This window comes from Lagenorhynchus albirostris, chromosome 11, assembly GCF_949774975.1.
Source record: "Lagenorhynchus albirostris chromosome 11, mLagAlb1.1, whole genome shotgun sequence".
Lineage (NCBI taxonomy): Eukaryota > Metazoa > Chordata > Mammalia > Artiodactyla > Delphinidae > Lagenorhynchus > Lagenorhynchus albirostris.
The window spans coordinates 72,692,442-72,718,946 of record NC_083105.1 but is presented as its reverse complement, the minus strand read 5'-3'; the positions used below and the strand labels follow the sequence as shown (position 1 = coordinate 72,718,946).

Sequence of the window (26,505 nt, the reverse complement as noted above, 5' to 3'; positions counted from 1 at the left end):
AAACCCAAAAGTTTTAGTAGGCAATATTTCATGATCAGAGAACATATAAATCAAAACTCTAAGTCATAATATCATATTTGATGTTGAAATGGTGAGAATAAGTCAGCTAAGAAGTGAACAGTATTCCTGCTTCCTAAAGATGAACAAACTGCTTTAGTTCACGTCTATTCATTAACACTTCTACTCCTTTCTATTTTGTAATATCTTTGATGGATAAAAACATAGTTTTAAAATCCATCTTTTACTAAAGCAAAGAATATCTCTAAGCAAAGTGTTAGCTAATCTTACTAGAACTTCAGCATGCTTCTTCCAGAGTAAGTGATGTCCTTGCAAATTTAAATGCTTTCCTGCTTTACTTTAAAACACGTTTCAGGTTTTAAGGACTAGGCAAGTAAAGTGGGTTTCCTTAGCATTTGTTTTTTTATGTGTAAGGATATAGCAAATCTTATTAGTATCTAAGAACCTAAGATAGCATAGCGCAGTGGCATAGCCTAATATAGAATATTGACTTTCACGTCCCATCGGTGTTTGAATCCCTGTCCCACCACTTGCTGAGGGCCCTGGGGAAGCTACTAAACTTCTGAATTTCATCTGTAAAAGAGAGTTGGTAAAACCCACATCATGAGGCAGTCACAAATATTAAACAGGATGACACTGTAAATTGCTTAATATGTTATATTCTGCAGAGTAAGTACTCAATAAACCATAACAATTACTATTACATTATTAAGGTTGGAAAATTCTTAAAAACAGTTCCAGAATTTCTTTTGACTTCTAAAAGGATAGAATATCTCATGTTTACTATAAATTTCTATTCAGATTGTTCGATTTCAGACTTACCCAAAATAACTTACCCCAAATTAACAGGCAGTTGTTATTCAGCCACAGTGTTTTAAAACTGGGGAAAAGTTGACCATATGAAACAAAAAGACAACCTGCTTTCCATATTTACAGCACTTATGAATTATGATATTATAAACACAATAAAATAAATAGAATAATGTCTCTTTTGCCTAACTCATTTGCTTATTGTAAGGATCAATAAAATAATACATGTGAACTTTCTGTATAAAATATCAAGTACCATCACACAAAGACAAAACATCATGGTATCAATATCAACTAGTTCTATTACCTTTAGCAACTGATTCTTGCACATTTACTATGTGCCACTGTTCTAAATACTTTACATACAGTCTAACTTAATCTTCACAGAATCTTTATAAGGTAGATATTTATCCCCACTTTACAGGTGAGGATACAGAGAACACAGCTATTTAAGATTTTTTTCAACATCTTTATTAGAGTATAATTGCTTTACAATGTGTTAGTTTCTGCTGTATAAGAAAGTGAATCAGCTATACGTATACATACATCTCCATATCTCCTCCCTCTTGCGTCTCCCTCCCAGCCTCCCAATCCCACCCCTCTAGGTGGACACAAAGCAGCGAGCTGATCTCACTGGGCTATGTGGCTACATCCCACTAGCTATCTATTTTACATTTGGTAGTGTATATATGTCCCTGCCACTCTCTCACTTCATTCCCAGCTTACTCTTCCCCTTCCCTGTGGCCTTAAGACCATTCTCTACGTCTGTGTCTTTATTCCTGTCTGGCCCCTAGGTTCTTCAGAACCAATTTTTTTTTTTTTGGGATTCCATATATATGTGTTAGCATTCGGTATTTGTTTTTCTCTTTCTGACTTACTTCACTATGTATGACAGTTTCTAGGTCTATCCACCTCACTACAAATAACTCAATTTCGTTTCTTTTTATGGCTGAGTGATATTCCATTGTATATATGTGCCACATCTTCTTAATCCATTCATCTGTCGATGGACACTTAGGTTGCTTCCCTGTCCTGGCTATTGTAAATAGTGATGCAATGAACATTGTGGTACATGACTCTTTTTGAATTATGGTTTTCTCAGGGTATATGCCCAGTAGTGGGATTGCTGGGTCATATGGTAGTTCTATTTGTAGATTTTAAAGGAACTTGCATACTGTTCTCCATAGTGGCTGTAACAAGTTACATTCCCACCAACAGTGCAAGAGGGTTCCCTTTTCTCCACACCCTCTCCAGCATTTACTGTTTATAGATATTTTGATGATGGCCATTCTGACCAGTGTGAGGTGATACCTCATTGGAGTTTTGATTTGCATTTCTCTAATGATTAGTGATGTTGAGCATCTATTCATGTGTTTGTTGGCATCTGTATGTCTTCTTTGGAGAAATGTCTATTTGGGTATTCTGTCCATTTTTGGATTGGATTGTTTATTTTTGATATTTATTGCATGAGCTGCTTGTATATTTTGGAGATTAATCCTTTGTCACTTGCTTCATTTGCAAATATTTTCCCCCATTCTGAGGGTTGTCTTATCGTCATGTTTATGGTTTCCTTTGCTGTGCAAAAGCTTTTACGTTTCATTAGGTTGCATTTGTTTATTTTTGTTTTTATTTCCATTTCTCTAGGAGGTAGGTCAAAAAAACCTTGCTGTGATTTATGTCATAGAGTGTTCTGCCTATGTTTTCCTCTCAGAGTTTCATAGTGTCTGGCCTTACATTTAGGTCTTTAATCCATTTTGATTGTATTTTTGTGTATAGTGTTAGGAGAGTTCTAAATTCATTCTTTTACATGTAACTGTCCAGCATTCCCAGCACTACTTATTGAAGAGGCTGTCTTTTCTCCATTAGATATTCTTGCCTCCTTTATCAAAGATAAGGTGACCATATGAGTGTGGGTTTATCTCTGGGCTTTCTATCCTGTTCCATTAATCCATATTTCTATTTTTCTGCCAGCACCATACTATATTGATTACTGTAGCTTTGTAGTATAGTCTGAAATCAGGGAGCCTGATTCCTCCAGCTCCATTTTTCTTTCTCAAGATTGCTTTGGCTATTAGGGATCTTTTATGTTTCCATAAAATTGTGAATTTTTAAATTCTAGTTCTGTAAAAAATGCCGTTGGTAATTTGATAGGGATTGCATTGAATCTGTAGATTGCTTTGGGTAGTATAGTCATTTTCACAATGTTGGCTCTTCCAAACCAAGAACATGGTGTATCTCTCTGCCTGTTTGTATCATCTTTAACTTCTTTCCTTAGTGTGTTATAGTTTTCTGCATACAGGTCTTTACCTAGGTTTATTCCTAGGTATTTTATTCTTTTTGTTGCAATGGTAAATGGGAGTGTTTCCTTAATTTCTCTTTCAGATTTTTCATCATTAGTGTATAGGAATGCCAGAGATTTCTGTGCATTAATTTTGTATCCTGGTACTTTACCAAATTCATTGATTAGCTCTAGTAGTTTTCTGGTAGCATCTTTAGGATTCTCTCTATATAGTATCATGTCATCTGCAAACAGTGACAGCTTTACTTCTTCTTTTCTGATTTGGATTCCTTTTATTTCTTTTTCTTCTCTGATTGCTGTAGCTAAAACTATGTTGAATAATAGTGATGAGAGTGGGCAACCTTGTCTTGTTCCTGATCTTAGTGCAAATGGTTTCAGTTTTTCACCATTGAGAACAATGTTGGCTGTGGGTCTGTCATATATGGCCTATATTATGTTGAGGTAAGTTCCCTCTATGTCTACTTTCTGAGGGTTTTTATCATAAATGGGTGTTGAATTTTGTCAAAAGCTTTTTCTGCATCTATTGAGATGACCATATGGTTTTTCTCCTTCAATTTGTTAATATGGTTTATCACATTGATTAATTGCATATATTGAAGAATCCTTGCCTTCCTGGGATAAACCCCACTTGATCATGGTGTATGATCCTTTTAATGTGCTGTTGGATTCTGTTTGCTAGTATTTTGCTGAGAATTTTGCATCTATGTTCATCAGTGATATCGGCCTGTAGTTTTCTTTCTTTGTGACATCTTTGTCTGGTTTTGGTATCAGGGTGATGGTGTCCTCCTAGAATGAGTTTCGGAGTGTTCCTCCCTCTGCTATATTCTGGAAAAGTTTGAGAAGGATGGGTGTTAGCTCTTTCGTAAATGTTTGATAGAATTCACCTGTAAAGCCATCTGGTCCTGGCCTTTTGTTTGTTGGAAGATTTTTTTAAATTTTATTTTATTTATTTTTTTATATAGCAGGTTCTTATCATTTTTCTATTTTATACATATTAATGTATATATGTCAATCCCAATCTCCCAATTCATCACAACATCCCTACCCACCTCTTTCTCCCTGTGGTGTCCATACATGTTGGAAGATATTTAATCACAATTTCAATTTCAGTGCTTGTGATTGGTCTGTTTATATTTTCTATTTCTTTCTAGTTCAGTCTTGAAAGGTTGTGCTTTTCTAAGAATTTGTCCATTACTTTCAGGTTGTCCATTTTATTAGCATATAGTTGCTTGTAGTAATCTCTCCTGATCCTTTGTATTTCTGCAGTGTCAGTTGTTACTTCTCTTTTTTCATTTCCAATTCTGTTGACCTGAGTCTTATCCCTCTTTTTCTTGATGAGTCTGGCTAATGGTTTATCAGTTTTGTTTATCTTCTCCAAGAACCAGCTCTTAGTTTTATTGATCTTTGCTACTGTTTCCTTCATTTCCTTTTCACTTATTTTTGATCTGATGTGTATGATTTCTTTCCTTCTGCTAACTTGGGATTTTTTTGTTCTTCTTTCTCTAATTTCTTTAGGTGTAAGGTTAGGTTGTTTATTTGAGATGTTTCTTGTTTCTTGCGGTAGGATTGTATTGCTATAAGTTTCCCTCTTAGAACTGCTTTTGCTGCAGCCCATAGCTTTTGGGCCATCGTGTTTTCATTGTCATTTGTTTCTCAGTATTTTTTGATTTCCTCTTTGATTTCTTCAGTGATCTCTTGGTTATTTAGTAGTGCATTGTTTCGCCTCCATATGTTTGTATTTTTGACAGTTTTTTTCCTGTAACTGATATCTAGTCTCATAGCATTGTGGTCCAAAAAAATATTTGCTATGATTTCAATTTTCTTAAATTTACAAAGGCTTGATTTGTGACCCAATATATGATCTATCCTGGAGAATGTTCCATAGCACTTGAGAAGAAAGTGTATTCTGTTGTTTTGGATGGAATCCTATAAATATCAATTAAGTCCATCTTCTTTAATGTGTCCTTTAAAGCTTATGTTTCCTTACTTATTTTCATTTTGGATGATCTGTCCAAAGGTGAAAGTGGGGTGTCAAAGTCCCCTACTAGTATTGTGTTACTGTCAATTTCCCCTTTTATTGCTGTTAGCATTTGCCTATATATTGAGGTGCTCTTATGTTGGGTACATTAATATTTACAATCATTGTATTCTTCTTGGATTGATCCCTTGATCATTATGTAGTGTCCTTCTTTGTCTCGTCTTTATTTTAAAGTCTTTTTTGTCTGTTACGAGAGTTGCCACTCCAGCTTTCTTTCGATTTCCATTTGCATGGAATATCTCTTTCCATCCCCTCAGTGTCAGTCTGTATGTGTCCCTAGGTCTCAAGTGGGTCTGTTGTACATAGCATATATACGGGTTTTGTTTCTGTTTCCATTCAACCTATCTATGTGTTTTGATTGGAGGATTTAATCCATTTACATTTAAGGTAGTTATCGATATGTATGATCCTATTACCACTTTCTTAATTGTTTTGGGTTGGTTTTTGTAGGTCTTTTCCTTCTTTTGTGTTTCCTGCCTAGAAAATTTCCTTTAGCATTTGTTGTATAGCTGGTTTGGTGGTGCTGAATTCTCTTAGCTTTTGCTTGTCTGTAAAGCTTTTAATTCCTCTGTTGAATCTGAATGAGATCCATGCTGGGTAAAGTAATCTTGGTTGTAGGTTTTTCCCTTTCATCACTTTAAATATGTCCTGCCACTGCCTTCTGGCTTGCAGAGTTTATGCTGAAAGATCAGCTGTTAACCTTATGGGGATTCCCTTGTAATCTGTTGCTTTTCCCTTGCTTCCTTTAATAGTTTTTATTTGCATTTAATTTTTGATAGTTTGATTAATATGTATCTTGGCATGTTTCTCATTGGATTTATCCTGTATGGGACTCTCTGCACTTCCTGGACTTGATTGACAATTTCCTTTCCCATATTAGGGAAGTTTTCAACTATAATCTCTTCAAATATTTTCTGTCTCTTTTTCTCTTCTTCTTCTGGGACCCCTATAATTAGAATGCTGGTGTGTTTAACATTGTCCCAGAGGTCTCTGATACTGTCCTCAATTCTTTTCATTCTTTTTCTTTATTCTGGTTAGCAGTCGTTATTTGCACTATTTTATATTCCAGGTCACTTATCCATTATTCTGCCTCAGTTATTCTGCTATTTATTCCTTCTAGAGAATTTTTAATTTCATTTATTGTGTTGTTCATCATTGTTTGTTCGCTCTTTAGTTCTTCTAGGTCCTTGTTAAACGTTTCTTGTATTTTCTCCATTCTATTTCCAAGATTTTGGATCATCTTTACTGTCATTACTCTGAATTCTTTTTTAGGTATACTCCATATTTCCTCTTCATTTGTTTGTTCTGGTGGGTTTTTTACCTTGCTCCTTCATCTGCTGCATATTTCTCTGTCTTCTCATTTTGCTTAACTTACTGTGTTTGGGGTCTCCTTTTCACAGGCTGCTGGTTCATAGTTCCTGTTGCTTTTTATTGTCTTCCCCCAGTGGCTAAGTTTGGTTCAGTGGGTTGTGTAGGCTTCCTGGTGGAGGGGACTGGTGCCTATGTTCTGGTGGATGAGGCTGCATCTTGTCTTTCTGGTGGGCAGGCCTGCGTCCAGTGGTGTGCTTTGGGGTGCCTGTGAACTTATGATTTTAGGCAGCCTCTCTGCTAATGGGTGGGATTATGTTCCTGTCTTGCTAGTTATTTGGCATGTGGTGTCCAGCACTGGAGCTTGCTGGTCCTTGAGTAGAGCTGAGTCTTAGCATTTATATGGAGTGCTTTCACTGACTGATATTACATGGGGCCGGGAGGTCTCTGATGGTCCAATGTCCTGAACTCGGCTCTCCCATCTCAGAGGCTCAGGCCTGACACCTGAGCGGCACACTGAGACCCTGTCAGCCACACAGCTAGGTACGTGGGGAGTTTCTTGCCTTTTTGGAAGTCCGAGGTCTTCTGCCAGCATTCAGTAGGTGTTCTGTAGGAGTTGTTCCACATGTAGATGTATTTTTGATGTATTTGTGGGGAAGAAGGTGACCTCCATGTCTTACTCCTCTGCCATCTTGAAGGTTCCCCAGCTATTTAAGACTTGATTCTAGAACTCTGACTTTGAAGCTTACATTCTTAACTACTGTAGTATGCTGCTTCTTTTGATAATGTAAATGGGCTAAAAAGTAAAACATAAAACCCATGCAAAATTTAACCTAGAATTCTAGCTTGCTACTTCATTAGTTTTTCTAGGCTATCAAATTATATTTTTATCAAGTTATTTGAAAGTAATTCTGTGTTTTTGAAAGTAATTCTTTTTTGAGCTAATATGTATAACTGTTATTCCTTATCTTTCAAAAGTATGTTTTATGTTGAAATACTACAGTACAGAAGTTTCTATATTTTATCTAATTCTCTGTGTGTTGCTTTAGAGAAAAAAAATGTATTGGTAAGACTGTGGTTCTGAAAATAAATAAGTTTGTGATACCTACTTCTCAAATTATTACATTTAATATAAGCCGAGAGCTTGACAGGAGAATATTTCTGTCATGAACTTTACATACATTTAGATTGACTATGGCCTCAGGGACACATGTACATTAAAATATGACCAAAAAAAAAAAACTGTTTTCAAATGCTAGAGCAGACTTAGTAAAAAGCTTAGTGTGCTGCATGAAATATAACATAAGCAGAAAAGAGCATGTCAAGAATGGAAAAGCAACAAAAGCTGTAAACTCCATCTTTACTTGTGTGCTTATGTTCCAACAACAGCATACATTCAAATTAAACCCAAGTTTTCTTTTTAAAAATTAATTTAAATACATGAAAAAAACACAAATTATAGACTTTACCTCCTTCTCTTTGAACTATATGATAGAGGTGAACATTATGTAGAATACAATCTAGATCGTGGTCTGTATAGCCTTTATCATGCATGTCATCCACTGAATCTGGATAAATGACTTGATCCCGAAGACTTCCAAGAGACATGTACGGCCTGTAAAACACCAAGAACACAAGAATCTTAGTACAAAATCAGTTTAGTTTACTCAATGTGACATCCTGGTGGTCTGAAAACTCCAGAGCAGACTTTAAATACCATATTTCTAGGATTATATGTATTACCTGGTGATGAGTATTTCTCTCTCAGGCGTGGCAGGATAAAACACTGTTATATTCATGTAAAAACATATAGAGACATAGCCACACGAAAAGTTTCTTCAAGAAATACTTGTATATTTTCAGCATAGAAATACATACTTGTTTTGTTGTATTTTATAAATGTTGCTTCTGTATTTCATCTAAAACTATTTGCGTTAAACATAAAATCTGAGGTTTTGACCCAGCAATGTGAACAAACAAAACTTAAAAAGTATCATTCAAAATAAGAGAAATGCAAATTAAAACTATACTGAGTTTCTTACTTATCACATTGGCAGAAGTTCAAAAGTTTGACAACTCACTCAATTGGCAAGCCTATGGAGACACAGGTATTTTCATACAATGTGAAAATGCAAAATGGTACAACCCTTTGGAGAGGATTCTACAAACCAATATATCATGTGGTCTTTGACCCACTTCTAGGAATTTATTTTAAAGATATACTTCCAAAAATACACCACCATCAACAAAAAAATGTGTAAAGTTATCCATTACAGCATTCTTTGTTATTGCAAAATATTGAGAACAACCTAAATGTGCATACAAAGGAGACTGACTGAATAAACTATAGAACCTGCACTATGCAGCTATAAAACAGGATGTGGAAGATCTCTATGAATTGATATAGGGTGATTTACATAATATATTGTTAAGTTGAAAAGCAAAGTGCAAAGTAGATATATAGTTGGGTTTCTCAACAGTGGTATTATGGAGTTATTAAATCAGATAATTCTTTGTCACTGAGGTATATCCTGTGTATTATAGGATGTTTAGTGGAACACTTGATCTCTACGCACCAGATGCTACTAGCATCCACTGCAGCAGTGACAAAAAAAAAAGTCTCCAAATATTATTTTGTCCCTTTAGGGGACAAAACCATCCCCATTTGATAGAACCACTAATATGTAGTATACCACTTTTATGTAAAATGAAAGCAAAATAAGAAAATATACATCTGTCTGCTTATATTTACAAAAGGAAACAGTAAACCAGAAACTAATGAAATCAGTTACCTATAGGAGATGGGAGGAACAAGGCAGAATAGATAAGGGAGGGAAAAGACCTCTTTAAGAATACTTTCTATATAGTTTTTACTCTTAGAATCATGTTAAAGTGTTATTATTTTTTTTAATTTAACCAGTAAAATGAAGGCAGAAACCCTAAAATTGAATACAAACAGAAACAAATGAACTGAAAAGTATATCAAATGAATAACATAACCACATAAAATGGGGAGGAGGGACTGATCCAAGTAACTTTCAAATTTGGTTACATAATTTCAGTTGAAAACCCTAAAGAAACCTTAAAACTAATTGTTCATGTTTCTTGTTGCTATAGGCTAGCAATTCTGAAACTATGTTGTAGGATTGATCAAATAAGTAAACATTTTAATAACGTTAGGAGGTAAGGTTCTCGCCGTGGAAGAAGGAAGATACAAATATGAAATGTGGGAAGGTGAGAAAAATATTCTGTAACGTTTAATTTGAATTAGAATATCAGCATGAATTCATAATTTTTTGAACAAAAATCTATTTCCTCGTTCTGTGTACATTTGCTGCATCCTGATACTACCCTTTGAGAAGATCACAACAGCATTTAGGAAGTATACAGGGTTGAATTGTGGACCTCAAAGATATGTCCAAGTCCTAACCCGTATTATTTGTGAATGTGACCTTATTTAGGAAAAGAAAAGGTGTTTGCAGATGTAATTAAGTTAAGGATCTTGAGATAAGATTATCCTGGATTAACCAGATGGGTCTTAAATCCAATAAATACCTTTAAAGAAGAGGAAAAACACAGGGAGGAAAGTCATGTGAAGACAGAGGCAGAGATTGGAGTTATGCTGTCACAAGCCTGGCACCACTGGAAGCTGGAAGAGGTAAGAAAAAATTCTCCCCTTGAGCTTCCAGAAGGAGGGTGGCCCTGCCAACACCTTGATTTTGGACTCCTGGCCTCTAGATCTGTGAGAAAATAAATTTCTGTTGCTTCAGACCAGCAAGTTTTTGGTTTCAGTAGATCTTGAAAACTAATGCAGGTAGTATTATTGCAAAAAAATGTGTAAACTGTATTGTTTCATTAGGAAGCTATCAGATAAACCCAAATTGTGGGATTTTATGAATATACAACAACAACAACAGTCCTGCACTCATTACAAATATCAATGTCATAAAAAACAAAGAAAGGCTAAGGAATTCTTTCACATTAAAAGAAACTAGAGCAACATAGCAACTAAAATACAATGTATGATGATGGACTGAGAAAAACAAGTTATTATAAAGAATAGTATTATGACAATTGGCAAACTTTGAACGTGGAAAGTTGTTGGAGGAGGTAATCAAGAGGACCTCACTGCCAGTTGACCTCTGAGCTGGACCCAGGCAATCTGACGCTCCAACCCTCTTCCCTGACCTTGGAATGTATGCTCAACCCACAGTTCCCACAGCTGCCAACTATTTTCAAGGACACAGACTTGAGGGAGCAATGTGGTGTTGAGACCATATGGATGGTATACATGACCGAACCCCATGAAGGCCTCTATATAAACTTTTAAGATTCTGGTGGATAGAAGTGGAGAGGCTCATCTTGAGGCTGCCCATGACAAGCCTCAAATGTAAATTTCCTTGCTTATTAAACCTGCCATCCACCAATCTGGAGTGGTCTGCCTCTTTCTTCTGTCTCTTCTTGCCCACTGTGTACAAGGGCCGGTTTGAGAACCAACAAAAGTATGTTCAGATAATATTATATCAGTGTTAATTTTCATAAATTTGATCATCATACTATGTCTATATTAGAGACTATTCTTGCTCTCTGAAAATACTGTTCCTCATTGAGCAACATGGGTTTGAATTGCATGGGTCCACTTATACATGGTTTTTTTAAAATAGGAAATATTATAGTACTTTACAATCTGTGGTTGGTTGAATCTGCAGATGTGGAACAGTAGATATAAAGGGCCGACTATAAATTATACATAAAGGGCCGACTATAAATTATACATGGATTTTCAACTGTGCTGGGGTCAGCGCCTCTAACCTCTGCATTGCTCAAGTGTCAACTGTACACCCTAAAGAAGTTGGGGGTGAAGATTTATTTATAGCAACTTAAAAAAAATGTGTGTGTGTGTGTGTGTGTGTGTACAGAGAGAGAGAATTAAAGGTTTTAAATACAAACTGTGTTTGTAGATCAATTCTCTACCTATTTTCCCATAACATGCAAATGATTTAGTTGAAGCACAAAAATTTATTTTATAACAGATTTAACAAATATTTGAAAATCAAAATATTTATATTTCAATTATACATATATGCATTCATGTAATAAGATTTTCAATGGAGTCTTTGCAAATATAAGGAATCTCTAGTCATATTTTTTAAATTGAGGTATAATTCACATTATAAAATTCAGCCTTTTAAAGTGTAAAATTCAATGATTTTCAGTATATTTACAAGCTCATGTAAATATCACCAGTATCTAATTCCAGAACATTTTCTTCACTCCCAAAAGAAACTCCATACCTAAGAGCAGGCACTCCTAGTTCTTCCCTCCTCCCAACAGCTGGCAATCACTAATCTACTTTCTGTATCTGTGGATTTGCCTATTCTGGAAATTTCACATATTTTCATATGTATGGAATCACACAATATGTGGTCTTCTTTCTGTCAGCATAATATCGTCAGGTTCACCCATGTTGTAGCATGTAGCAGTATTTCATTCCTTTTAATATCTGAATTAAATTCCATATTTTGTTAATCTGCATATTTCAGTTGTTACCACTATTTGGCTATTATGAATAGTGGGCATACACCTAGTAGTGGGGCATATGGTAACTCTGTTTAACTTTTTGAGGAACTGACCAATTGTTTTCCCAAGTGGCCGCACCTTTCTAGTCACTTTTCTTCTACCATATTCCGTATGTCTTCTCCTGCTCTCTGATTTTTTTCCCTCTCCAGTCTAACCATATATTTTTTAAAAACAGAATTAGGACAAAAAGTTATTTGTTTATTTCCATCACTTTAAGCATTTATATAATGTGATATTATCTTAAATTAATATCTGGTAATAATAACAGTAGCATAAAATAGATACTGACCATCAGGGCCAGTGAACAAATTTTTAGTTGGTATCCTGAGACTACTAAGAAAAAATACAAGGAAATATTAGGAGTCAGTACTTTAGCTAACTTACAAAGTGATGCCAGTTCCAACTTAATGTAAATCAGAAGTATAGACAGCCTTAGCATAAACCCCAAATATAATTCAATCCACAGAACAGCCATGACACAATACATAACTGAGACTGCAATGATTAAAATACATCTGAACATTCACTTCAATGGTGTTTCTACAGGATTCTACCATAAGACTTGATTAACTGGAAATATTTGATAAAATTATATTTTATATCTACATTTTGGGGAAGACAGTATAGAGTCATGGTTGTGATAATAGGCTTTGGGGAGATGGTTCTGGACTGGAGTCCCAATCTCACCATTTACTAGCAATGTGACCCAAATTCTGAGCTATAGTTACGTCATTTGTAAAGTAACTCACTTTATTGCATTTGTTATGAGGATTAAATGAAGCAGTAGGTTTTTATAAAGCAATGTAGAGCACTTAGTACAGCACTACAGGCACATAGTAGGCATTCAATAAACCATTATGGAGACAAAAAAGTTCATTTCAACTTAGTTATCTACCTATGTGAAAGGGCAATATCTTAAAAAAGAGCATAAGTTTGTTTTCTATGTCTGTGTCTCTTTGTATTTTGTAAATAAATTCATTTGAAAACAAACTTATGGTTACCAAAGGGGGAAGGGGAAAGTGAGGGATAAATTAGGAGTTTGGGATTAGCAGATACAAGCTACTATATATACATAAACAGTAAGGTCCTACCATACAGTACAGGGAGCTATATTCAACATCTTATAATAATCTATACTGGAAAAGAATATGCCACAAACCTACAGTCAATTTATCTTTGATGAAAGAGGCAAGAATATACAATGGGAAAAGGACAGTCTTTCAGCAAGTCGTATTGGGAAAGTTGGACAGCCACATGTAAATTAATGAAGTTAGGACACACCCTCTCACTGTACAAAAAAATAAAATCAAAATGGTTTAAAATCAAAATGGTTTAAAGACAATAAAACTCCTAAAAAGGAACATAGGTAAAACATTCTCTGACATAAATTGTACCAATGTTTTCTTAGGTCAGTCTCCCAAGACAATAAAAATAAAAACAAGAATAAACAAATGGGACCTAAGCAAACTTACAAGCTTTGGCATAGCAAAGAAAACAATAAACAAAATGAAAAGACAACCAACAGAATGGCAGAAAATATTTGCAAATGATGTGACTGACAAGGGCTTAATTCCCAAAATATACAAACAGCTCATTGAACTCAAATACAAAACCAAACAAACCCTATCCAAAAATGGCCAGAAGACCTAAATAGACATTTCTCCAAAGAAGACATACAGATGGCCAAAAGGCACATGAAAAGATGCTCAAAGTCACTAATTATTAGAGAAATGCAAATCAAAACTACAATGGGGTACCCCCTCACACCAATCAGAATAGCCATCATTAAAATATCTACAAATAACAAGTGCTGAAGAGGATGTGGAGAAAAGGGAACCCTCCTACGCTGTTGGTGAGAATGTAATTTGGTGCAGCCACTGTGGAAAACAGTAAGGACGTTCCTTAAAAAACTAAAAATAGAATTACCATATGACCCAGCAATCCCACTACTGGGCATATACCCAGAGAAAACCATAATTCAAAAAGACTCATGCACCCCAATATTCATTGCAGCACTATTTACAATAGCCAGGTCATGGAAGCAACGTAAATGCCCATCGACAGATGAATGGATAAAGAAGATGTGGTACATATATACAGTGGAATATTACTCAGCCATAAAAAGGAACAAAATTGGGTCAATAGAGACGTGGATGGATCTAGAGACTGTCATATAGAGTGAAGTAAATCAGAAAGAGAAAAACAAATATCGTATATTAACACATATATGTGGAACCTAGAAAAATGCTACAGATGAACCGGTTTGCAGGGCAGAAATAGAGACAGATTTAGAGAACAAACGTATGGACACCAATGGGGGAAAGTGGCATGGGGGGGCGTGGTGGTGGTGGTGGTGGTGGTGTGATGAATTGGGAGATTGAGATTGACATATATAGAGGCTTACGGGAAGATGGCGAAGGGTAAGACGCGGAGATCACCTTCCTCCCCACAGATACACCAGAAATACATCTACACGTGGAACAACTCCTACAGAACACCTACTGAATGCTGGCAGAAGACCTCAGACCTCCCAAAAGGCAAGAAACCCCCCACGTACCTGGGTAGGGCAAAAGAAAAAAGAATAAACAGAGACAAAAGGATAGGGACGGGACCTGCACCAGTGGGAGGCAGCTGTGAAGGAGGAAAGGTTTCCACACACTAGGAAGCCCCTTCAACAGGCGGAGACTGCGGGTGGCAGAGGGGGGAAGCTTCGGAGCCGCGGAGGACAGCACAGCAACAGGGGTGCAGAGGGCAAAGCGGAGACATTCCCGCAGAAAGGATCGGTGCCGACACTCACCAGCCCGAGAGGCTTGTCTGCACACCCACCGGGGCGGACGGGGCTGGGAGTTGAGGCTCGGGCTTCGGTCTGAGCGCTGGGAGAGGACTGGGATTGGAGGCGTGAACACAGCCTGCAGGGGGTTAGTGCACCACGGCTAGACGGGAGGGAGTCCGGGGAAAAGTCTGGACCTGCTGAAGAGGCAAGAGACTTTTTCTTCCCTCTTTGTTTCCTGGTGCGCGAGGAGAGGGGATTAAGAGCGCTGCTTAAAGGAGCTCCAGAGATGGGCGTGAGCCGCGGCTAAAAGCGCAGACCCCAGAGCCGGGCATGAGATGCTAAGGCTGCTGCTGCCGCCACCAAGAAGCCTGTGTGCGAGCACAGGTTACTATCCACACCCCACTTGCAGGGAACCTGTCCAACCTGCCACTGCCAGGGTCCCAGGTTCCAGGAACAACTTCCCCAGGAGAACGCACGGCACGCCTCAGGCTGGTGCAACGTCATACCGGCCTCTGCCGCCGCAGGCTCGCCCCGCCCTCCGTGCCCCTCCCTCCCCCCGGCCTGAGTGAGCCAGAGCCCCCGAATCAGCGGCTCCCTTAACCCCGTCCTGTCTGAGTGAAGAACAGACGCCCTCTGGCGACCTACATGCAGAGGCGGGGCCAAATCCAAAGCTGAGCCCCTGGGAGCTGTGAGAACAAAGAACAGAAAGGGAAATCTCTCCCAGCATCCTCAGAAGCAGCGGATTAAAGCTCCACAATCAACTTGATGTCTGTGCAATACATGAATAGACAACGAATCATCCCAAATTGAGGAGGTGGACTTTGAGAGCAAGATTTATGCTGTATAGCTTTGCTTCCACCATTTGTCCTAGGGTTCTATCTGTCCGTTTTTGTTTTTTAAAAAAATTCTTTTCTTAATAATTATTTTTTTATTTTAATAACTTTATTATATTTTATCTTATTTTATTTTACTTTATCTTTTTTCCTTCCTTCCCTCCTTCCTTCCTTCCTTCCTCCCTCCTTTCTTTCTTTCTACTTATACTAATTCTTTCTTTCTAATTTTTCTCCCTTTTATTCTGAGCCGTGTTGATGAAAGCTCTTGGTGTTGCAGCCAGGAGTCAGTGCTGTGCCTCTGAGGTGGGATAGCCAACTTCAGGACACTGGTCCACAAGAGACCTCCCAGCTCCACATAATATCAAATGGCGAAAATCTCCCAGAGATCTCCATCTCAACACCAGCATCCAGCTTCACTCAACGACCAGCAAGCTATAGTGCTGGACATCCTATGCCAAACAACTAGCAAGACAGGAATACAAACCCACCCATTAGCAGAGAGGCTGCCTAAAATCATAATAAGTCCACAGACACCCCAAAACACACCACCAGACGTGGACCTGCCCACCAGAAAGACAAGATCCAGCCTCATCCACCAGAACACAGGCACTAGTCCCCTCCACCAGGAAGCCTACACAACCCACTGAACCAACCTTAGCCACTGGGGACAGACACCAAAAACAATGGGAACTACGAGCCAGCAGCCTGCAAAAAGGAGACCCCAAACACAGTAAGATAAGCAAAATGAGAAGACAGAAAAACACACAGTGAAGGAGCAAGATAAAAATGCACCAGACCAAAAAAAACAAAAACAAAAAACAAAAAAAAAACCAAAAAATGCACCAGACCTAAAAAATGAAGAGGAAATAGGCAGTCTACCTGAAAAAGAATTCAGAATGATAGTAAAGATGATCCAAAATCTTGGAAATAGAATAGACAAAATGCAAGAAACATTTAACAAGGACCTAGAAGGACTAAAGATGAAACAAACAATGATGAACAACACAATAAATGAAATTAAAAATACTCCAGATGTGATCAATAGCAGAATAACTGGGCAGAAGAACAGATAAGTGACCTGGAAGATGAAATAGTGGAGATTGACATATATAAATTAATATGAATAAAATGGATAACTAATAAGAAACTGCTATATAAAAAAATAAAATTCAAAAAAAAAAGATACATGAACCCCTATGTTCATAGCAGCACTATTCACAATACCCAAGACTTGGAAACACCCTAAATGTCCATTGAAAGATGAATGGATAAAGATGTGGTGTATTTATTCCATGGAATACTACTCAGCCATAAAAAAATAATGAAATAATGCCATTTGCAGCAACATGGACGCAACTAGAGATTATCATACTAAGTGAAGTCAGAAAGAGAAAGACAAATACCATATGATGTCATTTATATGTGGAATCTAAAATATGACACAAATGAACCCCTCTATGAAATGGAAACAGACTCACAGACATAAAGAACAGGCTGGTGGTTGCCAAGGGGGAGGGGTTTGGGGGAGGGATGGAGTGGGAGGTTGGGATTAGCAGGTAAGCTTTTACATATAGAATGGATAAACAATAAGGTCCTACTGTATAGCACAGAGAACTATATTCAATATCTTATGAAAAACCATAATGGGAAAGAATATAAGAAGAATGTATAGATATGTATGAATGTGTGTGTGTGTATATATATATATATATATACATATATATATCTGAATCACTTCGATGTACAGCAGTAATTAACATTGTAAATCAACTATAGGTCAATTTAAAAAAGAATATGAAAAAGAATATATATGTAACTGAATCACTTTGCTATACACTAGAAACTAACATAACATTGTAAATCAACTATACTTCAATTTAAAAAAACAAAGAAAAAAGAAGATACAAAAGAATTTCTATTTAGCCAGCTAAAAGACGTGGTTTTATTCCCATAGTAAATTTGGATTATTCTCAACATGATTAATAAATAATAAATACATAATTACCTAGATTTTAGAGAGTATATTCTGTTAAACACTTAAGTATCTCGTTTACCTAGAAATATTTCTTTTAGTAACTGGAGCACCACTTAGTTCACTGCAGCAATTTATGGGACCTCAAAGGTATCAATATGCATAAGGCTGCCAATGTTTTCTTTGTAAAAGGAATTTGAAGAAGCAAAACTTTGTAACTTCTAATTGGGAGATTGGGATTGACACATATACACTATTGATACTATGTATAAAATATACAACTAATGAGAACATACTGTATAGCACAGGGAATTCTATTTAATCCACTGTGGTGACCTAAATGGGAAGGAGACCCAAAAAAGAGGGGATATGTGCATATGTATAGCTGATTCATTTTGCTGTACAGTAGAAACTAACACAACATTGTAAAGCAACTATACTCCAATAAAAATTAATTTAAAAAACTTTGAAACTTCGGGACTTCCCTGGTGGTGCAGTGGTTAAGAATCCGCCTGCCAATGAAGGGGACATGGGTTCCAGCCCTGGTCCGGGAAGATCCCACATGCCGCGGAGCAACTAAGCCCGTGTGCCACAACTACTGAGCCTGCGCTCTACAGCCCGCGTGACACAACTACTGAAGCCCGCGCACCTAGAGCTGGTGCTCCGCAACAAGAGAAGCCACTGCACTGAGAAGCCTGCGCACCGCAACGAAGAGTAGCCCCGCTTGCCCCAACTAGAGAAAGCCCACACACAGTAGTGAAGACCCAACGCAGCCAAAAATAAATAAATAACTAAGTAAATAAACAAATAAAATTTATTTTTAAAACTTTGTAACTTCTTTAAAAGATTCATTTAATATTATTTATGACTTCTGAAATCTGTCAATTCTCTTTGATGAACAGATATGAAAATTTATCTCATAAAAACTCTTAATTATAATTGAGTTTTGCTTTGCAATGCTTAATTTCTTATTGTGTTTATAAGCCTAATAATATGTTGAATATGCATTCTCAAAATCTAAAAAAGTAAAAACAGAACTAAAAAGAAGACACTCTTAGCTACTAAGATTTAAAAAATTCAATCAGGATGAGATTTAAATTAAATGTCTACATAATTTATTATTTGATTTACTGTTACTCAAAATGATTTAATAGAATATGAAAATTGCTATTTTGAAAATTTATGTGAGCGGAATATTGGTGAAATTATACAAAAATATTTTGTAAAAATATATATTCATTAAGGACCCAAAAAATATTGCTTTATTAAAGTTCCATTTTTTTCTCAATTGTTTTATGATCATGTGAAATGGTAAAAATAACACATTCTATATGTGTTTATTGAGGTACATAGCAACTAAGGATACTCTAATAATAGATTTCATTAATATAATTATTTAAAAATACTACTATAAAGTTACAACTGAATTCTCTGGAAAGGCTACATCAAGGAAATTTGGGTTGATGTTGAATCTATTTGAAAGCACAAAAAAATGGAGGACCCTATATCCCATGTTTATACGATTAGTTTGCATGTGATCCTTTTTCCTGCTCATAGGCCTGGAATTTAACATTTTAAGTTAGCTCAAGTTTCTCTAGTGCTACCACAGTTATACATAATTGATAAGGACTCAAAGTACTCTTTACTAAACTTTCCTTTCTAGATATATAGACCTATTCAGATTATCTTCTAAATATTTCAGGTAGATCAATTACCACAACACTTGCTCTGGCCCATCAGAAAGTATAAACGTAGTCCAAACAAAAGAAATAGATTGCTTACAATTAGTAGATATCAAAAAGAAACATTATCTAGTTTCAATTTACTTTCTCTAAGTAAAATCCAGAATTACCTCTATTTGTTGTGGAAAAGATATTGGAATAAAGCTACAGGTATCATACTATAATTTAGATTATCATTATTTGAGCAATTATCAAAATTTCCTTTGTAATCTGAAATTACTTTGAATGCATCTATATTTAAAACTGTTAATTATAATAGTAAAATTAAAGTAAAATTACTAGAGATCAAATCCACTCCCAGGGATTATGGCTCTTTACAGTTATATTACAATGTCTCAGGGTACTTCTATAATTTGTATTATACTGCCTACTTTTCTATATTAAATATCTGACAATATATGATTCTTGGCAAAATGTATTGACATTTATTAGGGTTTATACTATTCTCTCTTTTTCTCTTTAATAGGGACAAAGTAGGAAGAAGACAGCACTGAGAAATGTTAGCTCTGTACTTGAAGTCTTTGGAATGATCACCCAAAATGCTAAATATTTCATAGTCATCTAGAATTTAATTGTGAACAATATTGATAAAAATTTTACAGCAATACTCATGTATTTAAGGCATGAGATGTGTTAAGTTTAAGAATAAGGTACAGCTAAGTACTGCTGTGTTACCATAGTAATAAGTTAGCAGTTTGAAAGCCATAAAATCTAGCTATTAATAATCCATATAAATGTACATTCTGGAACTAATCATGTCATCAGAATTTTTTCATGAACAGCAACAACTAGATTTGAGTCCTCAATGCATAAGTCACTCATAATAGTCTTAAAATAAATATGTAGCAAAAAAGAAGAAATTCCCAACTGAAAAGATATACTTACCATTCCTGAAATTACATTTCTAAGATAAGATATTTCTAGGTACCAAAGGAGATATGTGCACAGCCTTTTAAGAGCAGGGACTGTGTTTATTTCCAAGTAGTAATAAAAATACTGTTAGTGTAATAATCAAAGTACTCCCAAACTGGGAAGAATGCAAACTTTTTAAAAGTCAACTTTGTTGTATTTATCATTATATTAGATTACTGTATGAAATTCCTGATATTTGACCTTTTGACCTACAAAAATTGCAATTCCATTTGGTTTAACTTAATAATTGACTCATAAAATAATGAAAACTTTTATATGCAAAGGAAGATTTTTCCATTATCATTTTTATAAATTAGCCTATAAAAGAGTTAAATATAAAAAAAATGTATCCTTAACATTTTTCCAAGTGATAAATAAAAATTAAAGCAAAAAAAAAAAAAGCTACGGGAAATCATTTTTATATTTATAGATCTCTAAAAGAGATTTTTAAAAACTGAACTGTACCAATTATTACACAGGATGTACTAAAATGTATAGTTTATCATTCTGAGCCAAGTGTCCAAAGATATTTATGCAAAGTTTACTTGATTTGAATCTAATAGTCAGAAAGCAAAGGAATAGAAGTGAATTAGCTATAGCAATACTACTGAGCCTTATTCATGGCTAAAATAATTTCTTTTAAAAAAGATATGTTGGACTTCCCTAGTGGCGCAGTGGTTGAGAGTCTGCCTGCCGATGCAGGCGACGCGGGTTCATGCTCCGGTCCAGGAAGATGCCGCACAGCGGCTGGGCCCGTGAGCCATGGCCGCTGAGCCTGTGCGTCCGGAGCCTGTGCTCCAAAACGGGAGAGGCCACAACAGTGAGAGGCCCGCGTACCACACACACACACACAAAACATATATGTTAAGTGACAACTATTTATTGCCATCACAAAGAAGATTCTGTGACATATCTAGTGCAAGCAAGAAAATAAATAGTTTGCTTCCTAATTAGTATAAGAAGTCAGACCAATTTAGCAGTAGAAACCAAATCAGTGGAGATGTTCATTCACTCCTTTATTAAATCATTCATCATTCATTGCACAGTTACAGTATGCCAATAGGTATACTACAGACTTAGTAGAATACCCCCAGTGCTGTACAGAGTGCTGTACAGAGACATGCCCTTTCTAGCTTATATTCTATAAAGATTTATTCAACAGTGACTCAAAAAGGGCAAAATCTGTTCCAGTGACAACTCCCTCTCCTCAAGTCCAGATTTGTCTAATTTGGGGGCAACAAGATCAGTGTATGTATAACCTTTTAGGTATGGGGCTCCATGAATATGCCTGGATTAAGCCATATTACATTTTTCCTTTACTACGGTGCCCTTTCAGACCAACATTCCACTCAGCCTAGCCTGCATCTTACTTAAGTTAATACACTCCTTGTCCTTCAGAGGCTCTCCCTATCTCGTTTTGGCACCTAGAGATTCATCAAAAAGAATCAAAAAGTCTGAAAGCTAGAGACTCAATAGAAAACAGTCATCAAGATATCTAAAGTAGCACGACCCCATATTCTTATGTATGTCCTTTTCCAGATCACACCCTCATTTTTTAATCTGAGATCTTAGGCAAAAAGAAGAAAAGTAAGGATCACACCAAAAATTCTTTACTATGAGGGCACCCTCTCTTCCATGGAGAAAGGAGGCAAATTTGGTCTTCTAACCTCCTTTCTGGTCTCATGTGCTTTCTGGTTCCTTAATAGTCATTATCTAGTTTTAAATGTGTAGATTAAACAATGCTGTTGTATAACATAGTTCTCTTATCCCTCCAAAGAGGAAATCCTGGATTTGGAAGGCATTCATAAAGAAACAATTCAAAAGAAAGTTCATATTTTAAAATATCTACAGAACTTATTTGACACAGGCACATCTTAGCATGCAGTACAGTTGTGGCAATGCTGCTGTTACTAGTGTTATTTAAGTATTCTGTCCATTCTGCTGAACTTCCTAACACAAAACACAGTCTTTGTTGCAAAAGATAATCTCTTCTTTTGACAACTTAAAGGGTAAATAATAATTTTTTATGCCATAATGCATCATGAAAATTAAGATTTGCTTATTTTACATTTCTGCAAGAAGTCTGATTTAAAACTATGGGTATATTTTTGAGAGATTATTTTATATTTTATAGAGAAATAGATTTTAGAAGAATAGGAAAGAACAGAGAACATTCTAATTTGAAAGTGATTTTAACATAGTTTAATTTAAACGAATTTCACTTTTACACAAGAATATAGCTTCTTTCACATTAACATAAATGAATGACAGCCAAGTATCTGTGCTAAACTTTATGCTAAAATTGGCTTGGATTGCCCTATACCCCAAGAATTATAAGGACCTCTGCTTCCAAACAATAGCTTGATATTAGTACAGATTCAGCATACCAAGCAAACAACCTTAACTGGTGATACTCACTTTCAAGGGCAGGCAGGATAGTAGTAATTTTTCAGAAACATGTACCCTGCTGCCAGCAATAAGCAAGACAAAGTGACTTTAGAGTCAGACACACCAAAGTTCAAATGCTGGCTCCAAAAGTTATCAGTGGAATGACTTCAACCTCTCCAAGTTTTCTCATCTATAAAATAGGGATACTAACACCAACTTTATGAGTTGTCATACAGAAAAATCAGAAACATGTAATATATGTAAGCAGTGACTAATATATAGTAATTGCTTGTGTTAGTAGTAATAGACCAGAGATGCTCAGCCCTTGCTCAAGATGCCCTAGGATCCACCAATTATCTCAAGAGGTCATAAGATTGTCAAAATAAAAATCAATATTAATTCACCTTATTTAAAAAATACATAACCTATATTATTAAAGGGATGTGTGGAAATGCCATCAAAGAAAACAATGGATTACATGTTGGCACTTCTAAAAGATGAGATTTCATGTCATAAACTCTTCTAAGAGAAACAGTTGAAGAATATAGAAATTTTTGGAAGTGAATGCAAACTATAAAAGAATGATAGTTCGTTATTCCCCATATATTTGGGACAGTGTTAGAGAATCTTTTTATTTTATTAATTAAGACTGTCTGAGAAAATATTTTAAGGTCAAACAGTAGGGCTTTTTTATTTTCTACCTGAGGTAGATGTTTTTAATAAGATTATTTTATTAACCTGCAATAAGAGGCAGTGAATACAGAGGATTTGTATCCAAAGATTTGGTGAACTCTGACCCTGGCTTTAAACTGGTGTGCAACTCTAAGTACTAAAGTTTATAATCCCTTTGAACTCAAATTTAATCATTTAAAATAATCTATTTAGCATGACATGCAGAGAGTGATCAATAGGTACTGTTCATATGTTAAAAGATAGAAGTGATGTTATCTATATTTAATTCTCTGTACAATCTAATTAGTCATGCTATTATTCCTGTGTACAACCAAATTTAGGATTTTAATGTTGTATTTAATTTAAAACTCTGATTCATAACTACTTTATCTATTAAGCAGCATTTACATTTAGTCTAGAAGATTAAGTAACATGATACTTGAATATAATACCTTGTGAATGAAGTAGTTAGTAAATAAATACTGAGCTGATAATATGTTATTTATAATTTCAGAATATCTTCTGACCAAAAAAAAAAAAAAGAGTGTTGTAGAAACAAGTTACTGTCATCTTTTGCTATGTTTTGCAAGAAGCACTAGTAGACTAAAATTTAACCTGTTAAGACTACGTCATTTATTCAAAAAGAGGAGACGAGCTTCTTAGGTGGATACTAGGGAAAGGGCAGACCCCCAAAGCGCTAGAGAACTTTAAAAAGTAATTCAAAGAAATTCAGCTGAAAGAACATCTTAGGAATGATTAAGGACCTAGGGGATGGATGCTATTATCTTCAGTATGTACCAATGACATAATATTAATAATAAATAATTGCTTTCCTCAGCTTGGTGTATTAGAAGGAGGGTGAATAGAACAGCCCTGCTTAGAAGGAAGTATCCAAAAAACAAAACCAGAAGACTCATGCTTACTTGAATCTGTGGCATTTCTGCTCTACTTAGACATTTGAGAAACATCCAATTTATGACAATTGTTAAAATTCTAACTTTCAAAACCCAGGTCAAGTGACATGCTGTTCTACAATATTTTTTCTCATTTTGAATATTTCTATAGCATTTCTTGTCTTTCTTGAGGCATTTGTTCTGGGTTTTTATAGGACATAGTTGCATGTTTTTGTTTATAACCAAATTAGACACAAACACACATTGAGAGTGACTGTGTCTTTACTCACTATCCTCTAAAGCATCTTCTAGCAGGGCATTAATAAACATTGATTTAAAAAAAAAAGAGTAGAGCATTGACAAAGAATAAAGTACAGTAATTTTCCCAAGATATGAAATAAAATATCCTTACTATTCCACCCCCATTTTTTCTTTTCTTTTCTTTTTCTCTTTCTTTTAAAAAATGTTTAGTCAAATTTAATTCAATCCTTATAATCCTTTCACTTTCTTAACCTTTTACTTCTCATATTTCAAAGTCAAGTACGGGCAGAAATGTGTACAAATTATCTTTTCATGCAAATTTGTGGGAAGTCTGAATCTATTTTAGATCTGTTGGCCTTAGTGTAAGTATTTGGGCATAAAGTTTACAGTAGTAAGAAGATCATGGTTAAAATTTCTGTCCCTAGATATTTCTACCAAGAAAGGATAGTGACAGCAGGAGCTTTGGGAACAGAATTACATGGTGGGTTGTTGCCAAACTGGAGACTGTTGCTGGGGAGAAATATGTGATGTATACAACTGATACCCTGGAGAGTTTTTTTAAAAAATAGTACAAAGGAACCCAAGATTTTGCTGCCTTTTGTCAGTGAACACCTATTATCTTCTGTCTTGCTTCCTGCCCTCCCTTCCATCCTCCATCCCTTTCTTCTTTCCTTCCTTCTTCCCTCCTTCCCTTCCTCTCCTTCACGCTCTGTTTCCCCAACCCCCACCAAATGTTTCAATTTCCCATTTTGGTAAGTGTTAGCATACAATAGTATTTTGTTAGCAAGTGAACTAAACAAATTAAAGATTGGGCTTCAGGGATTCCCTGGTGGTCCAGTGGTTAAGAATCCATCTTGCAATGTGGGGGACGCCAGTTTGATCCCTGGTCGGGGAATTAAGATCCCACAAGCCGCGGGACAACTAAGCCCGCAAGCTGCAACTACTGAGCTCCTGAGCTCTGTAGCCCGCGCACAGCAACAAAGAGCCTGCGTGCCACAACTAAGACCAGACGCAGCCCAAAAAAGAAAAAAAAAGAAAAAAAGATTGGGCTTCAAAGTCTTTAATGGCTGAAGACAGAGATGTACTAGGGAATTACTAAATGACTAATGAGCCATAAATTTGTGGATTAGTGAAAGCTAGAGCAGATCATAAATCAACCTTTAAGTGGTTAAGACAAAGTGCACCAAGAACTGACAAAAGAAATTCAGGATCTGTATTCAAGTGTAACAATTTTCCTGAGGGTCAGATGGCTAATACAGTAGGGAACAATAAGTTTCAACTATCAGTTTAAAGAGTATAGTCACATTGCTCAGGAAATTCAGTCTCAAACAGCCTAAGATTGCCAAAATAGTTTAAGAACTATCTGAGCAAAACTAAGAATTTTACCATCTACCATCCCAAATAACTTTTTATTTGTATTCTTGAACAAAGGCCAAGATTTTTTTTTATCTGGTTCTCATTATTAACATTGCTGAAGTATCAGAAGATATTAACTGGGAAAATATTGAGGTGATTTCACAATTTCTCAGGAATTCAGGTTTCCCAACTTGAAACTGAGCCATAGCAACTCTTCAAATTCTCTGCAAATTTCATTAAAAAAATAAGCAGTCTCAATATACTTAATCAGAACATTTTTTCTCCCAGTTTACTTTTTCTTCTGTACACTACATGACATTATTAGAAATCCACTGTAACAAAACCCACTCCTTTTTCCCCATAAAAATAACAATTAATTTACATTTGATCATTGCATAAAGAGACTGATCCTCTACCAAGAAGTCTTTCAATCATGAAAAGTGAAAACAGGGGGATTATTATAAAGGTCTGTTTGTGACTTATGAAGTTTATTCTGTAGGTACATAAGACTCAATTCTATATTTAATTTACAGGTTTTTTTTCTGCCAAACTAGTACTTAACCTATATTCTATTGCTATAAATTAATGCAATGATACTAGATAATATTCATTAATAAGAATATCCTAAAAAGAAAAGTTTAAAATTACCT

The 26,505-nt window shown here is 35.7% G+C and overlaps 1 protein-coding gene across 4 annotated transcripts in view; it reads right to left on the bottom strand.

The window, feature by feature from the left end:
* The window catches only part of ABCD2 (ATP binding cassette subfamily D member 2), a 76,356-nt gene that overhangs the window by 20,554 nt on the left and 29,297 nt on the right, over positions 1-26,505 (bottom strand). For all 4 annotated transcript variants that reach the window (XM_060165099.1, XM_060165100.1, XM_060165101.1 and 1 more), the window contains one exon: positions 7,943-8,088. In XM_060165099.1, the coding sequence (XP_060021082.1) occupies positions 7,943-8,088 (146 nt within the window). The remainder of the gene's footprint in view (positions 1-7,942; positions 8,089-26,505) is intronic.